The 24,268-nt window shown below is 35.6% G+C and overlaps 1 protein-coding gene across 2 annotated transcripts in view; it reads left to right on the top strand.

The window, feature by feature from the left end:
* The window catches only part of hrm (hermes), a 72,334-nt gene extending 49,237 nt beyond the window's left edge, over nt 1-23,097 (top strand). Inside the window, exons 4-9 of one of the 2 annotated variants that reach the window (XM_068771258.1) lie at nt 4,502-4,645; nt 6,709-6,835; nt 7,535-7,714; nt 8,282-8,408; nt 13,003-14,057; nt 20,512-23,097. In XM_068771258.1, coding sequence (XP_068627359.1) covers nt 4,502-4,645; nt 6,709-6,835; nt 7,535-7,714; nt 8,282-8,408; nt 13,003-14,057; nt 20,512-21,733 — 2,855 coding nt within the window. In that variant the 3' untranslated portion in view covers nt 21,734-23,097. The remainder of the gene's footprint in view (nt 1-4,501; nt 4,646-6,708; nt 6,836-7,534; nt 7,715-8,281; nt 8,409-13,002; nt 14,058-20,511) is intronic. The other variant, XM_068771257.1, reaches the window with a different exon arrangement.
* Nucleotides 23,098-24,268: the final 1,171 nt, after the last annotated feature.

Below are 24,268 nucleotides of genomic sequence, written 5' to 3'. Positions count from 1 at the left end.
GCTAAATATTGGTCCTTTCCTTACTTAGGATGACTTCCGCAAGGTAACCTGATTCTATTAACCCTTTATAAGGCAGAAGGATTCAGAGTAATAAAATAATCTGCGCTTATATATTTGGCATGTTTTTATTGATATAACAAAAATAAACTTAAAAGAAAAACACTTATTATTTCGGAAGTTTTGGAAAAATAGGTGGTAAAAATATTCCCACTGCCCGTCAACAGAGCCACATGCAAGCGGAGTTTGAGACATTATTTTCTATGAAATTGTGCAAAACAAGGCGTGATGCAAAGAGGGACATTACACTTGCTGCATTTTATTTTGCTACGCTTATCTTTGACCTTTGTGCTACACAATTTACAGCGTCGGTAAGTCTCCAACTCTGCTGGCATATGGTCACCTACGTTTACAAACCGCAGTTCTTCAAGTACAGCATTTACAGTTTTTTGATATACCTCTGGGCATGCTATGCGTGATTTCATGCAGATATATGTAGGCAAGCTTGATCTTCTTTTTCTGCTGCTATAACCACCAATCAACCCTCTGGGAACAGCCACCCGAAATTCTAAGTTGGTAAGCTTTTCTACTCTCGACGTTAGGGAATATAAAATGAAAGAGTTTGTCAAACTTGCGTCCACCAAGAAGTAGAATATCCGCAACCACCAACGTTTACTTCTCCTTCCGACAGCATACGTCCCCTTCACTTGGTCAAAACGGTCGACACCGCCCATTCTTTTGATGTATTCTTTCACAACCATAGGACAACTTACAGCTTCCCCGGTGCCATTTTTTTGCGTTCTTTGTACAGTTGTTACTTCCACTTTAGGATGAAATGCAGTTGTCAACAATAAAACCTCTTTAGTATCTTGCCACACAGCAAATGCTACATTTTGTTTAGTTCTCCACTTGAATTCACCTATTTTCAAGTTTAGGCTTTTGTTTCTGCCGTTTCTTTTTGTGTTATTTTTTATTATGTTAGGTAAAATTGCTCTATTTCTTCTTACTGTTCCAGTGGCATAAATATTTTTTTCATACAAGTACTGCATGAGAGAAAAATCGCAAAAAAAGTTATCGAATGTAACATGAGACTTGAAATCTACTTGTGCTAATTTACTTGACAATTTCTTTACGACATTAGCCCCTAGCCAACATTTGCTCAATATCATTTTTATTCAAATAGCGCGGCATTTTTAATGAAAATCTGAGAAAAGAAGGAACTAGTTCAACAAATGTACATAACACGCCACGGGCAGCGGGAATATTTTTCCCACCGAGTAAAAAATCTTCTCACATCTAAATACGATAGTAACTTGTAAGGTATAGCAAACAACTTGTAGAATAAATATAAATACATAATAAAAAAAAAGTTTCTTACCTCTTTCCAAATAAAAAATATGAAGATTCACGGAGTAACAAATTTTCTTTCAAAATTACCGCAATTTTTGACAGCTAGTGGCGCCAAGAAAAAATATGTCACACAAACGTAATTTTTTTTTTTTATAATAATAAACCAGACATCCATAGTTGCCAGTACAACAAATTAGGGCTCATTTGATAACTTACATAAAAAGATAAACAAAGTTTTTGTTGGTGGTAAATATATCGCCTCTGCCTTAAAAAGGGTTAAATACTTTTCTTATCGTTCACAGGCAAGGGTTTTTCCTCTGTCTCGCCTGATGGTAAGCGATGACAAGGTCTATTATAGTTAACTGGAGTCAATGAGATCGTTTGGTTGTTCCACTCCTAGGTTGTTCGCTCGATGAAAGTAATAGCGAAACACTTAGTGCGGATGGATGGGATTTCAACCGTGTAAGGATGTAGTGAATGTGTGCGTTGTTGTCCGATGGGAGAAAGGACTTACACAAATAGAACGCAAATATTCTAACTGGTTTTATTTGAAGTGAGTTTGCACCATATATATATATATATATATATATATATATATATATATATATATATATATATATATATATATATATATATATATATATATAGGTGCAAACTTAGACTTCTTTATAGAACCAATGGTAGCATATATATACATATATATGCTACCATTGGTTCCATAAAGAGACGTATAGGCCGACATTCGATATTTATCAATGTTAAGGATTTTGAGGTGATAATACTGCAGGTGATTTAATTACGCTAACTACAGTAGGGATATTTGTGGGTGATCACAAACGTCCTATGGTGTTTAGTTGAAAATAACGTGAATTAATTAGTCAATTACATGTTGTAAGACAACTTTTTTATGCTCATTCTGTATTTCTTTTGTATCCCTGTGACAAACATATAATCGCCGCCGTTCGATCTATTAAAGTTTCTTTCCAGTGGTCCACATAGCGGTGTAGGAGAAAGTAAAAGTTCGTCAAACGTATAAGAAACACTGTATTTAATATTGACAGTCGATTTGGTTCTTGATTCTCTTTCGGCTCGTTGTTACGCTTCTTTGTCCTTTACTTCTCTTGTATTCATTCTTACATCGATTGGTGATTGACGCTGTTAGCCTTTAAGGCTCTTACATCTTCATCGGACTGCTTGCATTCATTCAGTTTCTTTATTTTGCCGCTATATCTACATCTTGCGTAGTACAACTCGTGGGTGAGTGAACCCGCACAGGTCTCCGTGTGGTAGGTACTGTGCGAGCGAGACAGAACTAGGGATTAATGTTTGATGTACTATAGGTTTATGGGGCGATCCTCATATCCTTCCTCCCTAAAGCTAGTGGAAAGATGACGTCATAGGGAAGGATGCGAGAAGCCGCTGAATGCAAGCAGCGTAAGATCAGTCATCGTTGCAATCTTTGGGCTAGGCTTACACAGTTTTTTTTTGGCCCCTGCTATTCGAGGCCTCTCGTACCCCTAATTTGTTGGGATCAGGGTCATTGTCTACAAATAAGTTTTACAAATTTTTATCTTTATTATTCACTCACTTTCATTCTTCTCAATTTCTTTTGTTCTTACCTTTTTTCCTTCACAATATCTTTCATTTTGTTCGTTCATTCCTTTTTGCTTTCATCGCCTTCCTTCCATTATCTTATTACTCTTAGGTGTCTAGGTACATTTCTTTTATTCTTTATTTTATTACTTATCCTATTTTTTTTTATATCACAGATTCTTATTTTTGGGTTTGACTTTTTTAATACAATACTACTTTGTTCTTATTCTATTTTTAGTTTATTTTTCCTATTATTAATTGACTAGTTATTTGTGCAGTTACATAGATAGTTGAAATATAGTGAAAAAAGTGTTGACTCTATAGGATAGTATAAAATTAATCTACCTGCAAGTTACATTGTGATTAGTAAATAAATTCGCGTGATGGTTGTAATAGGCGGGTACCGTTATCAGGATAGCGTTAGGGTTGAACGACCGTTGCTAGGTCGCAGTGACGTCACACCTACAACCTACCTATTTTAAATTCTAACGGCTGTTTTTTGAATACGAGATTTGTTTTGTCATATTACATAAGAGTAGCATAACATTATGCAACATAACATACTTCTACGTTCATTGTGTACTTATTTATCTTTAAGTGATGTATTCAAACGTCATATACTCTTTGTTATTCTAATAAGATACAAAACATTCAATATCTCGTCTATATATAAAAATGAATGTTTGTCTGTATGTCGCTTATAGAATCCTAAACTATGCGTTTGATCATGATGATCTTTAGCAAAGTTGCTGTGCGTGAGCCTACAAAGGTTTCTAAGTCGGTATGTCAAATTTTCAACAGATGGCGCCACTTTCGTTCAAATGAATTTCATACATAACCGTGACAGTTCATACTGATTTATGGGTGATAATAATTTACATAAATTGTGAAATTCGTGTCCGGTTTAAATAATTAAAATAAAACCCAAAAAAAACTAAACCAAAATTTTTTTGGTTAAATTCTACGCGAATCAAAATTGTTTGAGTTAGGAAGTGTTTAGAAAAATGAAATTTCTGATATCGCTTATGCATGGCCCCTATGTAGAACAGCAGCGATATATTTTTATATCGATGTATATACTCTAGATCTGTACTTATAAATTAATAAACACCATTCTCACGTCTCTGACGTATATTCGCAACAATGAATGTATTATGTAAATCCGATGAACCTAACAGGACTCTATTGTCTTTGCATTAATAGCGATATTCGCGTCGACATCGACCTCTGCTAGGGTACATTAACATTAATAATGCCCTCTGGTATTTTCTTCGTAATGACGTCACGTGTTATGTGACATATAGTGCGTATTAAAGTATTTTGAATCATAATATATACAGGTTAGGATCGAAATTCAATTCTCATGATGTGTAATGCAAGTGAGAAAGTAGATTTTTTTTAAATATTAATAAAGGACAATGTGGATTTAATGCCGGGAATATTTTACTATCAGCGAAATGAAATTATGCACCGAAAACAAATTGTTTTTTTTTTATTTCATAATTCTTTCTGAAAAGGAAAGAGGTATTTAATCTTCTCATTCAAAGTCATTTCTTTTCAGGTGCGACTGTTGTCAATATACTGATCCCGGGAACGATCAAGTCCTTTGGAGTGCTTCTCGTGGAGTTCAACGATGTCTTCCAGACCAGCGCCTCTGCAACATCAGGGATAGTGGCTCTCTGTTACTTCCTTTACAGTAGTTTAGGTGAGCATACGTATCTTATAATCAAATTACAATCCTGATCACTACAATAGAATTTGATCGGTGGTCTCCAGTTTGAATTACCAGGAAGCTGCACACAGTGTGAATTGCGTTGGTGAAACAGAAAAAAAAAGTTTATAACCACCTACTAAATAGTTTCTGTTTTCACGTGTAGTATGAATCGAATTGAAAATATTTGACAAGATCCTTTAAGAGTTACACTGTATTTGATTTTGTCACAATTTGAACACATCAAATCATGCAGAACAGATGGTCGCAGGGGCTTTACAAAGGATTGGAGACCATGAACCGGGCATCGCAGCGAAGATCGTTATAGTTGTCCAAAAACCAGCATGCAGGCCGCTTTCTACCGTTCATATTGAAAATCCATGGGGGAGGCCTAAATCCTGAAGTGGAAGTCCTGCGGCTGAAATGATGAAGATGAACGAAATTTTGCTTTATTGTTATGATCTTGGAACATATAGTGAAATCTCACAGTGGGTATTTCCTTCAGAAGAATTGCCCTAAAAACTAAGAGGAAAGATCGTAAGCAAAAATATGTTCGCCTCGTTCTTTGGTTGGTCGCCTGATCATATCGTGCAATAATCGATGCATTGAATCTTGGTACACATTTCGGTGCCTCAAATTTTCATTGGTCACAAACGTTAGTCGTAGACCTTCGATTTTAACCGAAGTGAGATATTGGCTGAGTTGTTTCGTAATTTCCCGAACGCTACTCAGCCGAGATGGATTCGACGATTGACCTCTTTCCTAAAGTTGGACATCCTAGTTTCATCAAGGACCGAGAATTGGAATATTAGGTCACGGGTTTGATTCTCGAGGTACAATGCGTTATTTACGATTGCCACTGCTAACAAACAAGTTTCTAGATCATGGGATGGATCTAGCGTCCTCTGCGTATTATTATACGACACTGCAATCGCCAACTCGCCTGCCAAGCGTGGCGATTATGGTATATCCTCCATAGATATCTTTTATGGAAGGCCTATGACATGAAGTGGGCGTATATGTTCTAAAACAACGACAGGATATACTGTAAGGATTTGGAAGTTTGAGGATTTGAAGGATTAAGCAAGAAAAGGACCAATATTTAGCCACTTCCGCACATGCAAAGAGATGCCAAACACAGAGACACTAATCGGTGTAACATAACTCCTGAAGATGCCCCGTGGAGCGGTGAAACACGTGTCGAGTGATTTGGCGGTGGCGGTTGTGTGATTCGAATTGTTTGCCGCACGCACATTTATCAGCGGGTTGTGCACTTTATTGCATGACTACCACTGCATGTGCGGAAGTGGCTAAATATTGGTCCTTTTTTTGCTTAGGATGGACTTCCGCGAGGTAACGCCTGATTCTATTAAAGATTTGAAGGCTTGTTTAAGAAGCCTGGATAGACAGTCTCCAAACATCGTGAAAAGCTCAAAGCTCACTTCATCTATTCCACTGACACAAAGGATATAAAGGACAGCTAGATCTATCTTAACTCTTCATATTTAGATATCAGTGATTTGTTTTGGGAGCTAGTCAAAACGAAAATGAATTCTGTGAAAATCTACCACTTTTACCGCAAATTTGTATTGCAGAGACGATCTTTTGATGGTGAAGGTGATATGATGGTTCAAACTATTATCAGATACCGCGTTAAAGATTTAAATAATGTTATTTTTCAATGACATAAAGCTTTCTTATGAACTTCTTTGAAGAATCCGTTATAATTCATTAAACCTATTTATTTAAATTTTTAAAAACTTTTTTATACCGGTTTAAATTCGTTTTGTTAAAATTACGAAATGAATCTCTCCTTTTTTTCATTTACTGCTTTAAGTAAATTGAATCTCTCATTTTTTCCAAGATAAGTAGTTTTGTTAATGGCTATTTTTATGTATGTTTTTCTTTAAAACTTATCCACCGCATAAATCGAGTACTACCGCACACAGTTGTTACAGTATCTGGAATCAATTCTGAACATAGTCAACTTTTACTTGGTATATTTCTTTTTATTTTCATCACGTGTAATTATTAACAATTTATAATAATAATTCCAGGGCCTCTGTCATCGATTTTGTCTGTTAAATGGTCATATCGGACGGTCACTCTGATAGGTGGCTCTTTCGCGGCCTTCGGCATGATCTTCAGCAGTTGGGCCTTCTCCATCAGCTACCTGTACTTTAGGTAAGGTGCTAGTATAATTTACATAGGCTATGCTATCTCAGCGTTGTTTGGCTTCAAACCCTGGTGAAGCTATAAATGCCAATGAACTAAAGCCATTGATCCACGACCAAAAAAAAAAGTAATGAATGTATTTTTTTATATACACTTATCCCCCGATTTACACGGTAGACACGTTCCTGAGAGAAACGTGTAAATCGAAAATTAAAAATTTTCAAGTCAAAACCGTGTAAATCGAAAAACTCCTAGAAAATGCATGATTTAACAGTTGTGACTTTTTTTTCAATAATTTAAGGTGTACACAGAAATAAAAATAAAATGCATTGACAAGTTAAAACATTTAATATATTACGGAAAAGCTGTTTTTTTATATTTAATTACAATATACATTAAACAGAAGAACAAAAAAGAAATTACTCTCATTCTTTTTTTCGCAATCGAAGATTCGAATTCACTTTCATCATTCGAAGTTATTTGTGCCGATTCGATGTTTGAAGCAGAATTATATACATTATGAGAGATGGTAATAAAATCGGTTATTAAAATAAAAAAAACTTTTTTGGAAAACCGTGTAAAAGCGAAAACGTGTAAAACGAGTACCGTGTAAATCGGGGGATAGGTGTATTAGGATAACGATTAGATATTTTCTTAAGTTAAATTCACACGAGTACATTATTATGTTTTATTATTCCAACACCTCAGTTTCGGGGCACTGGTGGGCGCAGGAGCTGGCCTGGCCTTCCCGCCGACGGTGTACATAGTGACGTCATACTTCGTCCGACTGCGGGGCCTGGCGAACGGAATCTGTATGTCGGGATCGGCCTTCGGTAGCATCATACTGCCTCCGGTCCTGCGCTATCTTCTTGAAACATACGGATACAAGTGAGTCGCGTTTATATAAGTATGGTAATAGTAGCCTGAACCGATCATGTGTCATGACATTTCTAGCCGAGGCCTTATGCGCCTGGTTCTGGAGGAGTCTTATACTTACACTAGCTGATCCCGCAAACGTTGTTTTGCAAAAAAAATATTTTTAATTTTCAATTTATAAATAAGGGTTGATCGTAGAGGGGTGAAAATTTAGGGTTGTATGTATTTTTGTATGTTGTATCATAAAAAAATAAAAACAAAAAATTTCGTCAAAAAAATAAAAAATAAAATTTTAAGGGTGAACAACCCTTATCACTTAGGGGTATGAAAAATAGATAGTAGCCGATTCTCAGACTTACTGAATACGCATATAAAATTTGGTAAAAATCGGTCAAGCCGTTTCAGGGGAGTTCAAGTTCAAACACCGTGACACAAGAATTTTATATATTAGATTGTTCATACATTGTATAAACATCTTTGGCCTTAGAGGCAAGTTCAAATTTGCCTAACGAGCCACGGAAAGGGCGGAATATGCCTGAGATTTCTCTACGATATCGAACCTTGCGTGGTATTTTTCAGAGGCGCGGTGTTAATATTGGGCGGTATCATGCTTAATGTATGGGCGGCCGCGTTACTGTTCCAGCCGGTTGAGGAGCACATGGTCAGAAAGTACAAAGAGCCGGAGGAGGATGAGGAGGTTCCGCAGGTTGGTACTGCTTCACCGCGGGTTGTACGATTATATGCTAAGATTGTACGACTTTACATTAGATTGTACGACTTTACATTAGACTGTACGACTTTACATTAGATTGTACGACTTTACATCATATTGTCCGACTTTGACATTGTTTTTTCGGGGTTTATATGAGGCTGTACGACTTTACATTAGATTGTACTTCTTTGTACATTGTACGATTTTGTATAAAGTTTTACGACTTTACATTGAGTTATAAGAATTTAGGTTGAGTTATATGATTATATATTGGGTTATTGCTTTACTTGTTTCGGGTACTTGTGACTTTACCACGGTTTTGAAACTGGTTTTTTTTTGTGCGAAACGTTTGCGGGGAAAAGTTTATTATAATCGTTTTATTTATGCTTGTTTATATTATTTCTGTAACATGTTTATGTTGTTTTATGCTTTTAACGTATGTTTTATGGAAAGGAAGAATCTAAAGTTTTAAACAATAATATTTTTAAATTAATAAGTTTTGGGGATTGTAATACACGATCTAAATCTGAAATAAGACCTCACAGTGGTAATTAATGTCTGGCATGTATAAATAAACAATGCTCTTGAAAAATTGACGTATTTAGTTAAACAAAGGACGTCATTTATTCTTTTTTTTAAACGGTGTTATTTAGTTCGACCCGTACGGAATTTATTTGTTTATTTATACAAAATTAGAAATTGAAATTAAAGCACCTTCCCGTTGTCAGATTGATCTAAAATTTGGTACACACATTTAATTTAGATGACAATACAATATAATAAAATCAATAACATTATAAATCTAAGATGGCCGCCGATACAAAATGGCGGATTACATATTTTTCCTTAACCCCCTCAATAGGGGTATCAAATGAAAGGGCTGCACTAGTAAAACACGATGATTATGTCAAAATTTAAAATTCAAGATGGACGCCGTTCCAATATGGCAGAATAGGTACATATTTTTCCACAACCACCACAATATGGGTATCAAATAAAACCGTTTAACTTAAAAGTTTTTTTACCGTTTTTATTTTAAATACCTTCACGCCAAGATCGACAAAATTGGTGTAAATATACGCTTTTCTAATGTTTGGAATTTTCATGTTAAGAGGGTATGTCTATTGTGTCCATAAAAGTTTGGAAGGACCGCGAAGCCTGTGTCTATTGGCCAACAGTATTGCGTTAATAATAGAAGTAGAAAAAAAATCTAGTTTTCGTCATTAAAAAAATGCTATTTGTCGCTTAGCATTTATAGTCATCGTATTTGAGATTGCAAAGCGTTGGAGGCGGTTAGTGAATAGGCAGGGGTATCACAAGGAACTTAGTTCGGCCTGCTATACTACATATTATACACCGGATAGCTTAGAAAGCTTTAAGCCGAATGGATCGGCACTGTTTGTTTGTTGTTAAACATAGAGCCTTTATCGCTATGTGAGCTGGATTTCAATAAAGCTAATTTCAAACAAGTTGTAGATATATAATGTTTATATTTCAATAAGTAAAAATTAGCTGCCGTTCCGAATATGATGTTTTCTGGTCAGTTGTTTGATAACAATAGAAAATCTTGTTTGGAAATATCACATGGCAGATATAGCTTAGTTAACAATAAATTATGTGAAGAAAAAATGTTAAAATATTTTTTTATGTTTCGGACGTTTCAAATATAACTTTAACGAATGGAAATGCATCTGAAACCAAGCAAAACATGGTAATAGTTCATGATACATTCACTTAGATCAAACCGAAAATAATTATGGGAATATATCGGAATAAGTGACATAGGTACTTCCAATACCTCAATTCAGTCATACTCGTGATCGGGTGCGTGGAAAAATACTAGAAACATCGCGAAAATAAAATCAAAAATTAACCGAAAAAAGTCATGTTTAATGAGAATAATCGCCTAATTTTAAAAAGTAATTAACTTAATGTATATTAAGAATATTTGTGTTTTTTAACTGCGGGTCAATTTTAACCCCATCGCGTAATTAAAAGTGATTTTTTTTTTGAAAATGAAACCTGCTACACTGGGCGCATTTCGGTGACGCCTCACACAAAGTAAGCTACTCATTTTATCTGTAACCTTTTGTATGTTGTCTGTTGTTTTATTCGTTATCTGTGCAGTTCACTACTCGCTTTCTATTTGCCACATGATGATGGGTGACACTGTTTAAATAGCTTACATGTTATTTAGCATGCGATATAACTTTATAACACTATTATTTTAACACATTGAGAATATAAGGAATGGTTTATTGAATTTTTAGCTTCCAAAATATGTATATGTTTTCCTCTTTCAAAATTTTGCATGAACTATATAAATTTAGCTTGTTTACATTTTGTGCATGTTTGTAACATTCTAAACAACAAATAGCTCTTTAGCACGTACTGTTATTTTTAACGCACGCTTTCCATAAAGTAATCACTTTCCTTAAAACACACACCAAGACAGTTTCATTTTCAAAAAAAAAAACTATTTCGTGATAACGGTTTTTTAGCATAAATAGCGTTTATAACGAAAGTGATTATATTGGGGTCGTGCTATTGCACAGCGGTGTTTAATTTGTTTTTAATGCGATTTCTAAATAAAATATAACTAAAGCTTTGATATAATATGTAATTAATTAATATTACCATTACTCGCGTAATATAAGTCTAGTGGGAACGAACTGCTATATAATATTTGGATTTTAATTGTGAATGTCGCCATTTTTAGTCTAAAACATGTTTGCATAGACTTATTAAGACTAGAGGCCACTCGGGCAAATCATGAACTGATGGCGGGCCGGCCGCCAGAAGTATAGGTAATTAATTTTTTTTGGTTTTATTCTGGAATAGAATTCTATATTTTTCGAATGTACGAGAGTATTATTTTTGCTGTCGGCGGGCCACCAGTATTCGACCGGCGGGCCGCGGTCTGTGCATCCATAGTCTAAAAACTCGAAAGGTCCATGCGATGGATGACCAAACAATGGAAATATAAAGCTTGAGATCATGTTGGTAAACTTCTACAGGAATTGCAGTAAATGCACCAGGCAACAGTAAGAATTAGGCTCGTTGTACACACACGGTTTTTTACTGTGAAATTTGACGGTTAATTAGCCGTATGTAGGCAAGGTTTTCAATGTTGTATCACTATGGTAGGTTATTGATACAACAGGCGATGAAACTTCACCCTACATACGTCGTTCCTTCTCCTGGGCTAGCCCTTGTTTGTCTCTTTTTTTGGAGTTTTCTATATACATAGTATGCAGGGATAATTGAAGGAAATTTCTTGTGGTATACACTTCTATAGCTTTGCGAATAAAATTCCAACTGTGCGGTCTCACTCGGTACATTTATCGAGTCGTGTACAAGCTTGTAACTATACATGGTATATTTTAAGCATTATATTTAGAAAAATAGTTCGACAGTATACCCCGACAGAGAGAGAGAGAGATAACTTGATAACTTAGTTAACTTTAAAACTTGATATCATTGAAAGAGTAATTCGACACATCCCTTTACTGTACAGTATGCCGTATTATTAAGAAGTGTTACAATATCTTAAATTAGTATCATATATAGTTTCTCTCTGATATGGATCTACTCTTACCTTATTGATAAACGGGGTGAGAAATTCTCCAACAAGTCTGTGGAGAATTTCTATTATTATCCGCTGATAAATGCGTATGCGGCAAACAATAAGACAACTATACGAGTAGTAAGAAATAGTTTGACTCTGTGTTTGGCACTAATCGGTGTAACATAACTCCTGTAGATGCCCCGTGCCCCTCCACAAGAACTGAAACAGGTGTTTAGTGATTTGACGGTAGCAGTTTTGTAATTCGCAGTTTGCCGCATACGCATTTATCAGTGGGCTGGCGGGCGGTGCTCTTTGATGCACGACTACCACTGCATGTGCGGAAGTGGCTAAATATTGGTCTTTTTCTTACTTAGTGTCTTTTTTTTCAGTGCTACTGAACATTCGAAATGTAAAGGCAAAAATGTACACTGTAATTGAAACTAACTTTCAGTATGGGCTTCTAAATTCTTTAACATAAATGGCGAATGATATTTGAACCAATTGAAATGTGTTTTTAGGAGGTTACCAAAAAAATTTGAATTTTTTATCCATGTCCAAGGTAATTGTCGGAATTATTACCCACTAAAAGGGGGCTTCAAAAACACTTGTATAGTAAAAGTTGAAGCCTCAATCATTTTTTTCTAATTGGACAATTTAGATTATTATTGGAAAAAATGTCTTTTACCGACAAGGCGCATTTCATCATTATGATTAGAGAGGTTATGTATCTTGTATGTCTGTATATAAACTTGTGCGATACGCATAGCTTCTGCACGGTTGATGGTGTTAGTCTTATTTGAACATATAAATATTATTTATTTTTAAAATGTAAATGTTTGCTTCCTTAACCTATTTATATACATATTCATATGGATGCTAGTATATAAACGTTACAAGGGGTAGTTATATTAAAAGTATCATAGCATGTGTATAATATGTAACATCTAACAAATTGTCAAACGAATTTAGTTCTTAATTGTCACATAGAGTGTAGAATTTGAATACCAATTTCCTTTGCAGGATGACATACTGTTCGAGGAGGAGGAACCGAATGAAGTGTACAAACCGACCAACGGTATACCCGATGAGAGAATGGCCAAGGAAATCTCTGAGCGAGATCTATCGCACGCCCATATACATAACAGTCAAAATTGCATGAACTCCACCCAGAACTTAAGGCATAATCTATCGAAACGCAAGCTGTCTTACACGAGGCCAATTACTAAAGCGAATTACAGCTCAGCTTCGATAGCTTTGGAGGGGGTGGAAAAACGACTAGGATCCCAGGAGGGCTTCGGAAGACGGCTTAGCACGGTTGGACCAAAGAGGAACATGTCCACCTCCAGCTTTGCCTACGTGTCCACTCCGTTCCACGGATCTACGCTCTCAGCGTTCGAGCAACCCAACGAATTTGCCTCGCAATTCTCTTTAAAGTCCATAAGCGAGAGCGTCGCCGATGTAGCATACTATTGCTTCTGTTGCAAGAGAAAAACCAAAAGCGAACCGAACAAATTCTTCGATGTAACTCTTCTCACGGATCCCACTTACTTAGTGATATTAATATCCAGCAGTACCGTCGCGATATCGTGCACCAACTTCATTATCCTACTACCCTCGTACGCGCAGAACATTGGTTTCGATAAATCTAAAGGAGCGTTGCTACTCAGTACAGTATCTGCTCTCGATCTGGTCGGACGTATCGGCGGTTCTGCATTGTGTGACCTGAACTTCATGCCTAAGACCTTCTTTTTCGTCGGAGGGCTGTTCTTTTCCGGTGTGACTTTAGCTACGATACCATTTCTTCAGACTTACGCGAGCATTAGCGTTTTCTGCGCCCTGTTCGGATTGTCTTCGGGGATAAACAACAGTGTTACCACACTTGTGATGGCGGAGATTTTGGGCGTAGATAGACTTATGTCCACCTATGGGATAAGTCTCTTTGTCAACGGTATTTTACAGCTTATTGGTCCACCGATATGTGGGCTATGGTTTGAATACGACAAGAACTTTGTCAATATGTTTGTAACATTCGGGTTTATTTTCATAGCTGGGTCTTCATTGTGGCTGTTCATGCCTCTGATAAATCGTCACAAGAAGAAGAAAGCTCAGCAAGCTCTAGAAAAGATTCAGGGCAGTAGAGTATAGCATTTATAACTTTAATTATACTGCCTCTATAAGGCTATTGACTGTTATACCTATTTGTAAATTAACCGTTCATTCCAAAATAAGTACTATAGGTCCGTCTTAAATTTCGTCGCTTAATTCGAATTTTTTAGTCGTTTTAGTAATTTCTTTTTCGGTTTCTGAAGTATCAGTCGAAATACAAGAATCGAACGTAAGATGCCTTGAAATAATTCGTAATTAAAAATCGAGTTCATATTTTAAATTGTGTAGGTAGGGAGAAAATTTTAAAACAACCGTCTTGGAATTTTTTTTATTATTGAAAACTTAAAAAAATTGTTCATATTGCTGCCCGGGAGGTTTAGTAAAATAACAGATTAAGCTTGTTATTTGTAAAAATAATCAATAAATAAACGTATACAAACTTAATGAGTAATTTTCCGTTAACCGGGCGCAAATATTTTTTAACAAACTTAAATTTTTATCTGACTTCTAGCTAAAATCTTCTGTATGTTCAACACCCTCCTCTCAGGTGATTATGTGGAGTGCCTATTCACTAAAACCACCTCTGTGGTCATTTTTTGCGCTGATGAAACCATGGTTCCCATTGGGTACCCTGGGTTGAACCTCGCAGGGTATGCATTGTTTACTTTACTCGTGAATCCCTTGTATTATATTTCTGGTACGATACCACGTGAATTCACCATACGCTCCAATTCGCTAAAGCCAGTGGTAGTTAAAAGTTCCCACAACTCCAACCTAACCTTTTATTTGTTTTTGAGGGGGGAGGGGGGGGTAATATTCTGGATATCCCTGCCTGCCCAAATGCCCCAAAAGTTCCATAATATTACATTTTCGTCTACGCATATTGTGAACCATTTTTAACTAGCGCCCAGCTAACGGAAAAGGACTCATTAATATGTATGTAACTAAAAAACTTTTAGATACTCCGACTAGGAAAGTAATTTTGAACCAATTTACCATAAGAGGCTTTTTGTCAATGTTTAAATATTTTCCTAGAAAAACTTTATCAACCGCCCGTAAATTCGATTCTATATTTGAAAGTTATATAGTTTTTGAATTGAATAGTGTATGTTTAAATATTTACGTAGATTTTGATTATTTTCTACCAAAATTCTTGCCGAAATTTTAATGTTTATTTTTTAATTCTTTCGAATCGACCTTCGAATGTAATATAAAAATCTTTGGTTTAATATTGGAATTCAATGCACGTCGCGGTTATTTAGACTCTAATTACAAAAGTATAAGGTCGAATATGCAATGTAGGTTGTACGTGCCAAGTTTTTAGGATATAATTATGAGGTTATTGAACTTGCCTTACTTATTTAAGTACCGTTACTGTAGTAAAAGCCTTCACTTCACCGTCTACCCATACAAGTGCTTACCTATAAGAACTTAGAGTTTGCGTTTGACGCTGCAGTCCTTTCTTATTAGAAAGACGCGTTCACAGTGGCCGACTAATAGTAATGGAACACTACCTTACACTATTACCGATTATACAACGGTAATAGTGTCTCCGATGGTAGACATTATTTAATTTTAGTGCTAGGCACGAGATGTACTCCAGAGAGTTTAGGTGGGGCCTCCACAATCCGGTGAGGATTGGGAGGTTGCTTAGACAGATGCCGTTTTAGTTCTGAGCGCCTCCAATGGTCTCATATATATTGTTATTTTAGTTTTTTTTGTTTAATTTTTTTTATATTTTTATACCATTTTGTTTATATACCTTTTAAAAGGTTACAGAATCAAGCATGTGAAAGGAATTTAAAAGAGAGAAATAGGGGACATTTTTATTATTAATTATGGTTAAAATTTATTTTGTTTTATTTTAAAGTATTTAAAATAATGTTTTGAATATTTATCCGTTTTTAATTTTGCATACATATAAAGATATGTTCGTCCTAAAGATATATACTAGACTCCTAATAGAATTCATATAACGCTCTTTCAGCAGCAATTTTATTAAGTGAAAGAGATAGATGATTGACTATCACGGTAAGTGGGCGTGAACAATTCGTAAATATTTAAAGATGTGTTTACATGCAGATTTTTTTAAACGGCGTGTAAATAATTAACATTTATTTTACTTTCTTTTATTATCTTATTGACAAAAAAAATCCTTTCCCGATCTCTTTTTGACTGGGTTAAATGCACTTGCTATTGTTATCATATTAGATAAAAGATTAAAATCCATTCATAGTTGGAATACGCCAAATCACGAGTTGAATAGAAATCAGCCCAAAATCACACCAAGTGATGAGGGTAATCTAATAATTTATGTAAGAATAAGACGCATCCTGTCAAATAATATGACGTATACATAAATGTGGACACACCCTTACCTCGCTTGGTATTAATTCCATCCGGTGAATACAGTATAGACAAATATTAATATTTCTTATGGTGTTTTTTTAAATTAGCATATCTGCATTCAAAGAAATATTCTTAGTTTAGAAATATTTAATATGTAATATTAAGAACACCAATTATATGTTATAAAATTCAATTATTAACGTAATTTTGCCTTTAAGAGACTGACGGTGTGTTATGATATTGGCATTCGCACAAAAGTTTTTATTACTAAAGTTTATAACTAGCTTTAATTCGTTTATATTAGTTTTATTATGTATATTGCTACCGAAACCGCTGTACCGTGCCTTAGTAAAGTGGTGTGGTTGACGCCGGGGAGTGAAGAGCGTGTCACCACGAGCGATGGTGACTGTCGAGTTGGAGCAGCCGATTGCCCTCGTCTCACCGCGCGCAAGGAACGGTACAGCGCTTTCGGTAGCACTAAAGTTTTATTATATTGTGGATTTCTTATTAAAACTCAGATATTAGGAATATACTTCATTTTGAGGAAACACAATCTATCATAAAACATAAATTAGTATTGACAAGTAAAACGAACTGACTTAACAAAAACCATGTCTAAAACGAAAGAAGCCAGGCGCACATAGTATAATTAAAACATGCGTATATGATTTCTTTAATTTATAAATGGAAATTTATATACATTGTTCTCGATGCTAGTGTTAAATGACCATTATATTATATAATAATTCGCTCCTATGTTTAGTCTTTCATTCTTATATATTCATTTTAATGGTATGATTAACGTAATTTCAGTGTATAAGGCGTCCAAAGTTGGACAGAGACCTCTTCCATAGATTTCCAATAGGATCAATGTGCGGCCGAAATCTAACGTATATCCATCTTGTGGGTGATCATTTAGATTTATGGTCATTTGTTCTGCGCGCTATGTGTGGTTCTGGGCTATATCGGTTGCCTTCGAAAATCTCTTCAATCCAGCTTCGATCTCGTTATAAATCCCGTGTATAGCTGTTTCTATAGCTCTTTGATCAGTATGTTACAATGCAGTAAACCGCCGTTATTGTCACACGCCACTTTGGTCACATTGCTGATGCAATTTCTGTATTCGTAATTCGTATTGAAGACAATTAACACGTTGAACGCCAGACTAAAAACCATGTTTAGTTCAGTGGGCCGCGACGGACACCATGTGACTGCCATCATGTTGGGTCCAAGAGGTCGCGTCGGACACCATGTGTCCGCATGCCCTCGATCACTTCAGAAGCCTCTAGGGAGCCAACGGATAGTGTTTCGACTGTTTTTACCAAGGCATGTGACCCGCGTGGCCCCGCAGAAAAATAATGGGTAAATCGCTGTTTCCGTAAGTCGACAATTATTTTTAAGGGTTTTACTGACAATATTTGCAAAAAAACACCTTGGCGATTTTTTGACGATTTTCGATTTAATGGTGTGGCCCCAGTGGACAATATGCTGTCGGAAACATGGTGTCCGCCATGGCGTTCAACGTGTTAATTAATGTTGTATCCAACTGTTAAACTATTCCTAGTGATCGTCATAGGTGAAGCTGTTTATAGAGAAATGTTTTTGCTCTGGATATAGCTTAGTCCAATGTGATCTAGGGGGACCTCTAGGGGTCGATAAAAGACTCGACGGGAGTCTACAGAAATTTATCGAGCTACTTTCACGTTTTGCCCGCTAAAGCGTTTCAAATCGTTACAAAAAAAGACATGCATGAGGCAAGTACAAGATCGCTTCACCTATACCGATTAAAATCGATAGCACTCAGCTGTAAATAATAAAACACCCGCTCAAATATATGACTATATAATTGAAATGTTAATTTCGAATGTGAAACTTGCACAATAGTTTTAAAATAAATAATAAAAAGTGTATTAATGTTGTACGAAAGTTAATTTTATTAATATATAATAAAAATGTATTTTTACCTGTAGATGTTTAATTTTTTAAACTACACCTACCCCCAAAGCTGCTCCTCAATACATATTTAATAACATAATGTTAAATGTCACAAATTTTGAATACTTGTGTAAAATAAAAGTAGTGCTATGAAATATATAACACTATTTTTATTTTATAAGTGTAGTAAATATAAAAATCGTTTAGTTTAGTCTGAAAAATGGTAACAAACCTTTATGAGTTGGTATGTAAGCATATATTATAAAGTTCCACTATATATCTTAGACTTAATGTTCATAGTTTTAAAATTAAAAGTACATTATTAAATGAAATTTATTATATCATTCAAGAGTTTGTAGGTAATTGAAACGTGTTAAACTCAGTTTGTTGATTTATTTAGATCAGAGTTCCCCAAACTTTTTTGTGTCGTAGACCCCTTGCCATGTTTTTTCGTGTTGGTTAGACCCCCCTACTTACCTGATATTGATTTCCTGTAAATTTATAACTGCAGTGAAGTTTAGTGTTAAAAACTTAAAGTAAAAACAAATGTTTATTTATACATTTATTAATTGAATTTAAATTAAAACTACTCAAAATAAAATTTTGTATCTGTTACGTAAAATATACGTAACATTAAATAAACAAATTTTTTACTTCATAGGTACTTTTAAAAATAATGTAAATTTTTTGATATTATAAGATAGTATGATGTAAGTAAATAGGTGCTATCAGTGTATGTGTTGACATCCACTGTCGTGGATCCACATTTTCAGTTCATGGACCCCCAAATTTTTTTTCGCTGACGTAGACCCCTTGCAGGTTGTCATAGACACCTAGGGGTCGATATAGACCACTTTGGGAATCACTGATTTAGATAATCGACATCTTAATGCATCCAACATTAAGTATTATTTAAAAAAAAAAAGCAGCTGTGGAATTCCTCACCGGTTCCTCTTAGCAATCCGAGCCGATGGTTTATATGCTTAATGCTTTTAATGTTAAAGTAATCGACAATTTCAATGCGCATGAAAACAGTACTGAATAAAGATATTTAGAATACATTGTGATGCCAACGAAAGTATATTTATTTTATTAAATGTCCCTTGAGAATGTAAAATGAAAGTTCGAGAGAACAGGGCGAAGATGGCGCATAGTCTAAACCACTTTTATAGATAGCAAAGATTAAAATCTTCCAATAGAATCTCGGCTCAGATAACAACATTCTACTGGTACAGTATCTAGTCGCATTCCATATAAATGTAGTTGACGGAAAGTCGATTGGTACGACTCCACCCACCCGAAGGAAAGGTATTTTTTGGCAGCGCTAACATTATTAAAGATATATTATTATAAAAATATTTATGTAAATGTTGCGATTAAATAATATATTATTAATAATATATCTTTATACTATTCAATACATTAAAGTATGCGATCGTCTTGTGATATAAAAAAGTACCAATACTTTCGTAATTATTACCAGTACTACCTAATTAATTATGAAGCTACATACAATCCTACAATATTTAACCCAAGAGCCCGGAAAACACACGATTTGACCAAAGAGAAGGAAACCGTCGTATTAGTCAAGGCGATAGTGCTTATTGCGCGCAAAGTGACAGTCATTATTCGAGGGTGTTAAAATAGCCATGTAATTATGTCAATACACTGTCTCACCGCTAAACTGCGTGCTGCCTCTGACTATGACAAAGTTCCTGGCAATAGTGGAACATATAGCGCTTCTAGCTCCCCACAGGCGGCATTCCGTAACGTGCCCCTTGGCGAATAAGATGCACTTATACATTCATCACACACCCACACAAGATACCAGCGGCCAGATCTGCTACAGCTCATGTACGGCGAAGACGTTAAGAGGAGAGGCCCGTACCCTCTGACCGCTAAATAGACCTCGCCACCGCTGTGGTAAGATCAAAGTTCTTCAGTCACCGATGGACAATCTGAACAAGTCTGCAGTAACAATGCATAAATATCTACTGTTACATCTTTTAATACAAGGATTCCGTATGAAACAGCCTTGCGGATTACTTCTTGTATGAAGTAATCTGCAAGTTCTTCATTTTAATTAAAATAATAAACCCTCTTTACTCCAAAAATTAATAAATATCATTTTTATTCACAGCTCGAGCCGTTCGCTGAAGAAGACCCCAATGACCTAGAGGCAAGTCATCCGAGGTTAGTGCTGACGTCAGAAGACAACACACCCACAGATCGATACTCCAACGGGTCTCCCCCGATTTTCAAGCACAAATCCAACCTTGCACTGGAGGAGCGGTCGCCGAGTAAGCTGGACTTCGCACGCTCCGCCAGTGCCGCCCAAGTGCGCCTCTCCGACGAGAGTAGAACTAGAAAGATATCAGCATCCTCCAAACACACGCTACCGCATATCTCAAGTAAAATCTCCAATCATCTGCCCAGCAATCCATCGCTGCTAGAATCCGTGCCAGAAGGGAAGTCTAGTCGTGTGAACTCCCAGGAAACCTTCGGTAGAAAACTAGCCGTGCCTAAAACACCCAAACGCAGCCCGTCTACGTCCAGTTTCCAGTACATGTCCACGCCTTTTCACGGGTCCACTCTCTCTGCGTTTGAGAAACCAAGCGAATTCGCCTCGCAATTCAGCCTGAAATCTGTAACAGACAGCCTGGCGCCCATCACTTACTGTTGCGGCTGCAAGAAGAAGCCAAAGGACGACGACGCTAAGAAAGAGCCCAGCAAGTACTTCGACGTGCAGCTGCTCAAAGACCCGATCTACCTCGTGATTCTCATATCTAATTGCACATGTGCGATATCATACACTAATTTCATCATCTTAGTGCCGTCGTATGCCCTCGAGTGCGGCTTCGACAAATCTCTCGGCGCGTACTTGCTGTCCATCATATCTGCTCTGGACTTGGTCGGGCGGATTGGCGGCTCGGCCATATCTGACGTGGTATCCACGCCTAAACGCTACTTCTTTATAACAGGGCTGCTAATTTCTGGTATAAGTCTAGCAATGATACCGTTGATGACGAGTTACGCTTCTATTAGCGTATTCTGCTCAATATTCGGGATCGCGTCAGGTATAAACGTTGGCGTGACGGCGCTGGTGATGACGGAGATGTTAGGAACTGAGAGACTCATGTCTTCATACGGGATCAGTCTATTCGTGAACGGTATACTGCAGCTGATCGGGCCTCCTGTGTGCGGCTTCTGGTTCGAGTACACCCGATCCTATAAGTCGCTGTTCGTAACGCTTGGGTTGATACTGTGTAGCGGTGCAGCGCTGTGGAGCTTCGTACCGTTCATCCACAGCAGGAGGAAAAAGGCGGAGAAAATGAAGAGAAGTTTAGAGGAGAAAGCTTAATCCGTATAATCTGGGTCAGTGTTTCCTTACCTCCAAACTATAACCTCAACAATAGCTTTCATTTATGAGTATCCTTTTGATAACTCCATACCTACTCCTATATTTTGTTTCTCATAAGGTCAATTTTTACTTAAAAACATTTATCTATAGGGAATTACTGCAGACATCCCTTTGTGTACATTCATTTTTGTCTATATAGGCGTCTTACAACTTAGAGCTACAAGGGGTCTAAATTCACCTTAGAGATAATTTAACTTATTTAATAATTTTACTAATTTTACACTTAATACAGTAGAGCAGTATTATGACTTAAAAATCATACTATAACGGGTTTGTTTTACAAGTTTTTGTTTAGCGAACTTTTTAAATCTATTACGTGATAATTTATAAATATTTCACAGGAGTGTGGTGTAAAATCGTATATAGCTGCCTAACACCTTGGTATGGAGAAAAAAAATAGCAATATATATTTCACATACTCTTTAAAAGTGTTTCACCAAGAGTACTGTCGTTCGGAGATCACTGACCCGCGTAAAATATTCGTCAATTTCAGCCAAACAAATATCTTTCAATTCGAGTCAGACAATAGAAATTTTGTCCACAGACAATAAAATACACAATAGCAATATGATATCAAAGTCGATTCTCTCGAAGAAATAATAGGGTCCATTCAATATATAAGATTAAAACTTAACCATTAATACATATATAGCTTTATTGTATATATTCCTAACTAAAAAACCCTACATCACAATGCTTAAATGATTTTTAAATGAATTTATATTGTGCACTGCCTTGTCTTAATGTACAATATATACTTAATAACACCAGTTTTAGTAATAGTGTTAAAAAGCTATATGCTATATGCTATATTTTATAACGGAACTAAATACGCGTACATTACAATAATATAACACTGTTTAATAAAATATTCGGCTAATTGTTGAATTGTCCATGGTGATATAATTTTCGCTGTCAAACTTATATGTGCTATATGCAACAATTATAACTATGATATGATGATTAAATAAGTTCTCCCATAAATAACTTAACAGTATTTAAACAACACACAGCAGTTTTTGAACAAACATTTTACTTCTCATAATGGGGTCAATGTAGCGCTGTTTCAACAGCACTATTGTGAGTGAAAGAGAGAGTTGATTTGAAAATTTGTAAAGAAATTTAAATAAGTGTGTGGATGTCATGGAAAGAATACTACAAGAGCCGAATTTTATAGCAAATGAAAACAAAACGAGCTCCCTTATTATGGTTATTATTAAATTGTTTTTTCGTTTTTACAACATATAATACTGAAGTAAAGTGATTCATTCGCAATCTTTTCTACCACTAAAAATCATTCGAATTTCAACATATTTTTTAAAAGATTTTTTTAACGAATTTTACAAATTTATAATATAGAACCATTATATGGAAATATATTATATAGGTTACTAATTTCATGAAGACTAGAGAACCGTAATAACAAGCTTATTATATTTCTAGTGCAAACCCTATGTACATTTGTGTTTTTTAATTCATTACTATTCTCACTCACAAACATGCAGCTAGATTTTTTAAAGATGTGTTGAGATTCATGTTGAGTGAGAGTTATGTGTAATCATGGGTTTATATATATTTCATCAACTGTCTCCCCTTTTTAAATCGAATCAATGTGATTACAGTGTTAAGCTGTACTAACACGTGAGAAATAGAATACGTCCGCTTTGTAAAAACACATGTAGACACATGCTTACCTTACGAAATAAATTGTACGTTTTCCGGTATTAAATAAATCTCTATAGAAGCAAATAGCACGCACATATTGGTTTGACAACGATTACAAAATGCATTTCGAATACGAGATAGGCATACGCCTTCGTATATACAAACATATCTAGTTACCATTATTATTTATAATTCTCCCAGTGAAATAGATTAAGTTTATTAATCAGGGCCGGATACATATGAGAAGATAACCATAGCAATATAACTAAAGAGATGGCTTCGATGCAATCTTTCAATGTATGAATAATTTCCCCTGTATATTTACTCATCACGATATCCCTGAAACCATACGGCACAGAGACTTAAAACTTAGTAAGAAGTTTCTTTTCGATAATTATAGTTCAGCTAAGGTCGGATTTTACAAAATTCGACCCACAAAGAGTCACAGGAGGCTTTCATTCAGTTCCGTAAATATTTGGGCAATTTGTACCTAGGAAAATCCGGCCCTGCTATTAACACTTGTTTTAGTATCGAATTCTGTAATCTCTATAGCTTATAATTTAGCACAATTATTTATTAGACTAAATAACGTTATTTTTAACAATTAAAAATAATTTCTTTTGTTGATTATAACTGGACAAATGTACTATTAAGAATTTGTAATGCATATTCAAATATTTATTGTTTTTTACGCTTTTACTGTATTCAAATAATGTAAAACTTTCATTTCGTTTTCTAAAGATAAATATGTCGACCATTTTGTTTTCCTACGTGGTAGTATCAAAGATACTAATCGAATGCATGATGATT

This window comes from Battus philenor, unplaced genomic scaffold (assembly GCF_028537555.1).
Source record: "Battus philenor isolate CCGP_79_NKW_IND1 unplaced genomic scaffold, ilBatPhil1.0.hap1 SCAF_30, whole genome shotgun sequence".
In the NCBI taxonomy this organism is placed as follows: domain Eukaryota; kingdom Metazoa; phylum Arthropoda; class Insecta; order Lepidoptera; family Papilionidae; genus Battus; species Battus philenor.
Note: the sequence above shows the minus strand (reverse complement) of the source record. Positions and strands in the feature narration are given on the sequence as shown.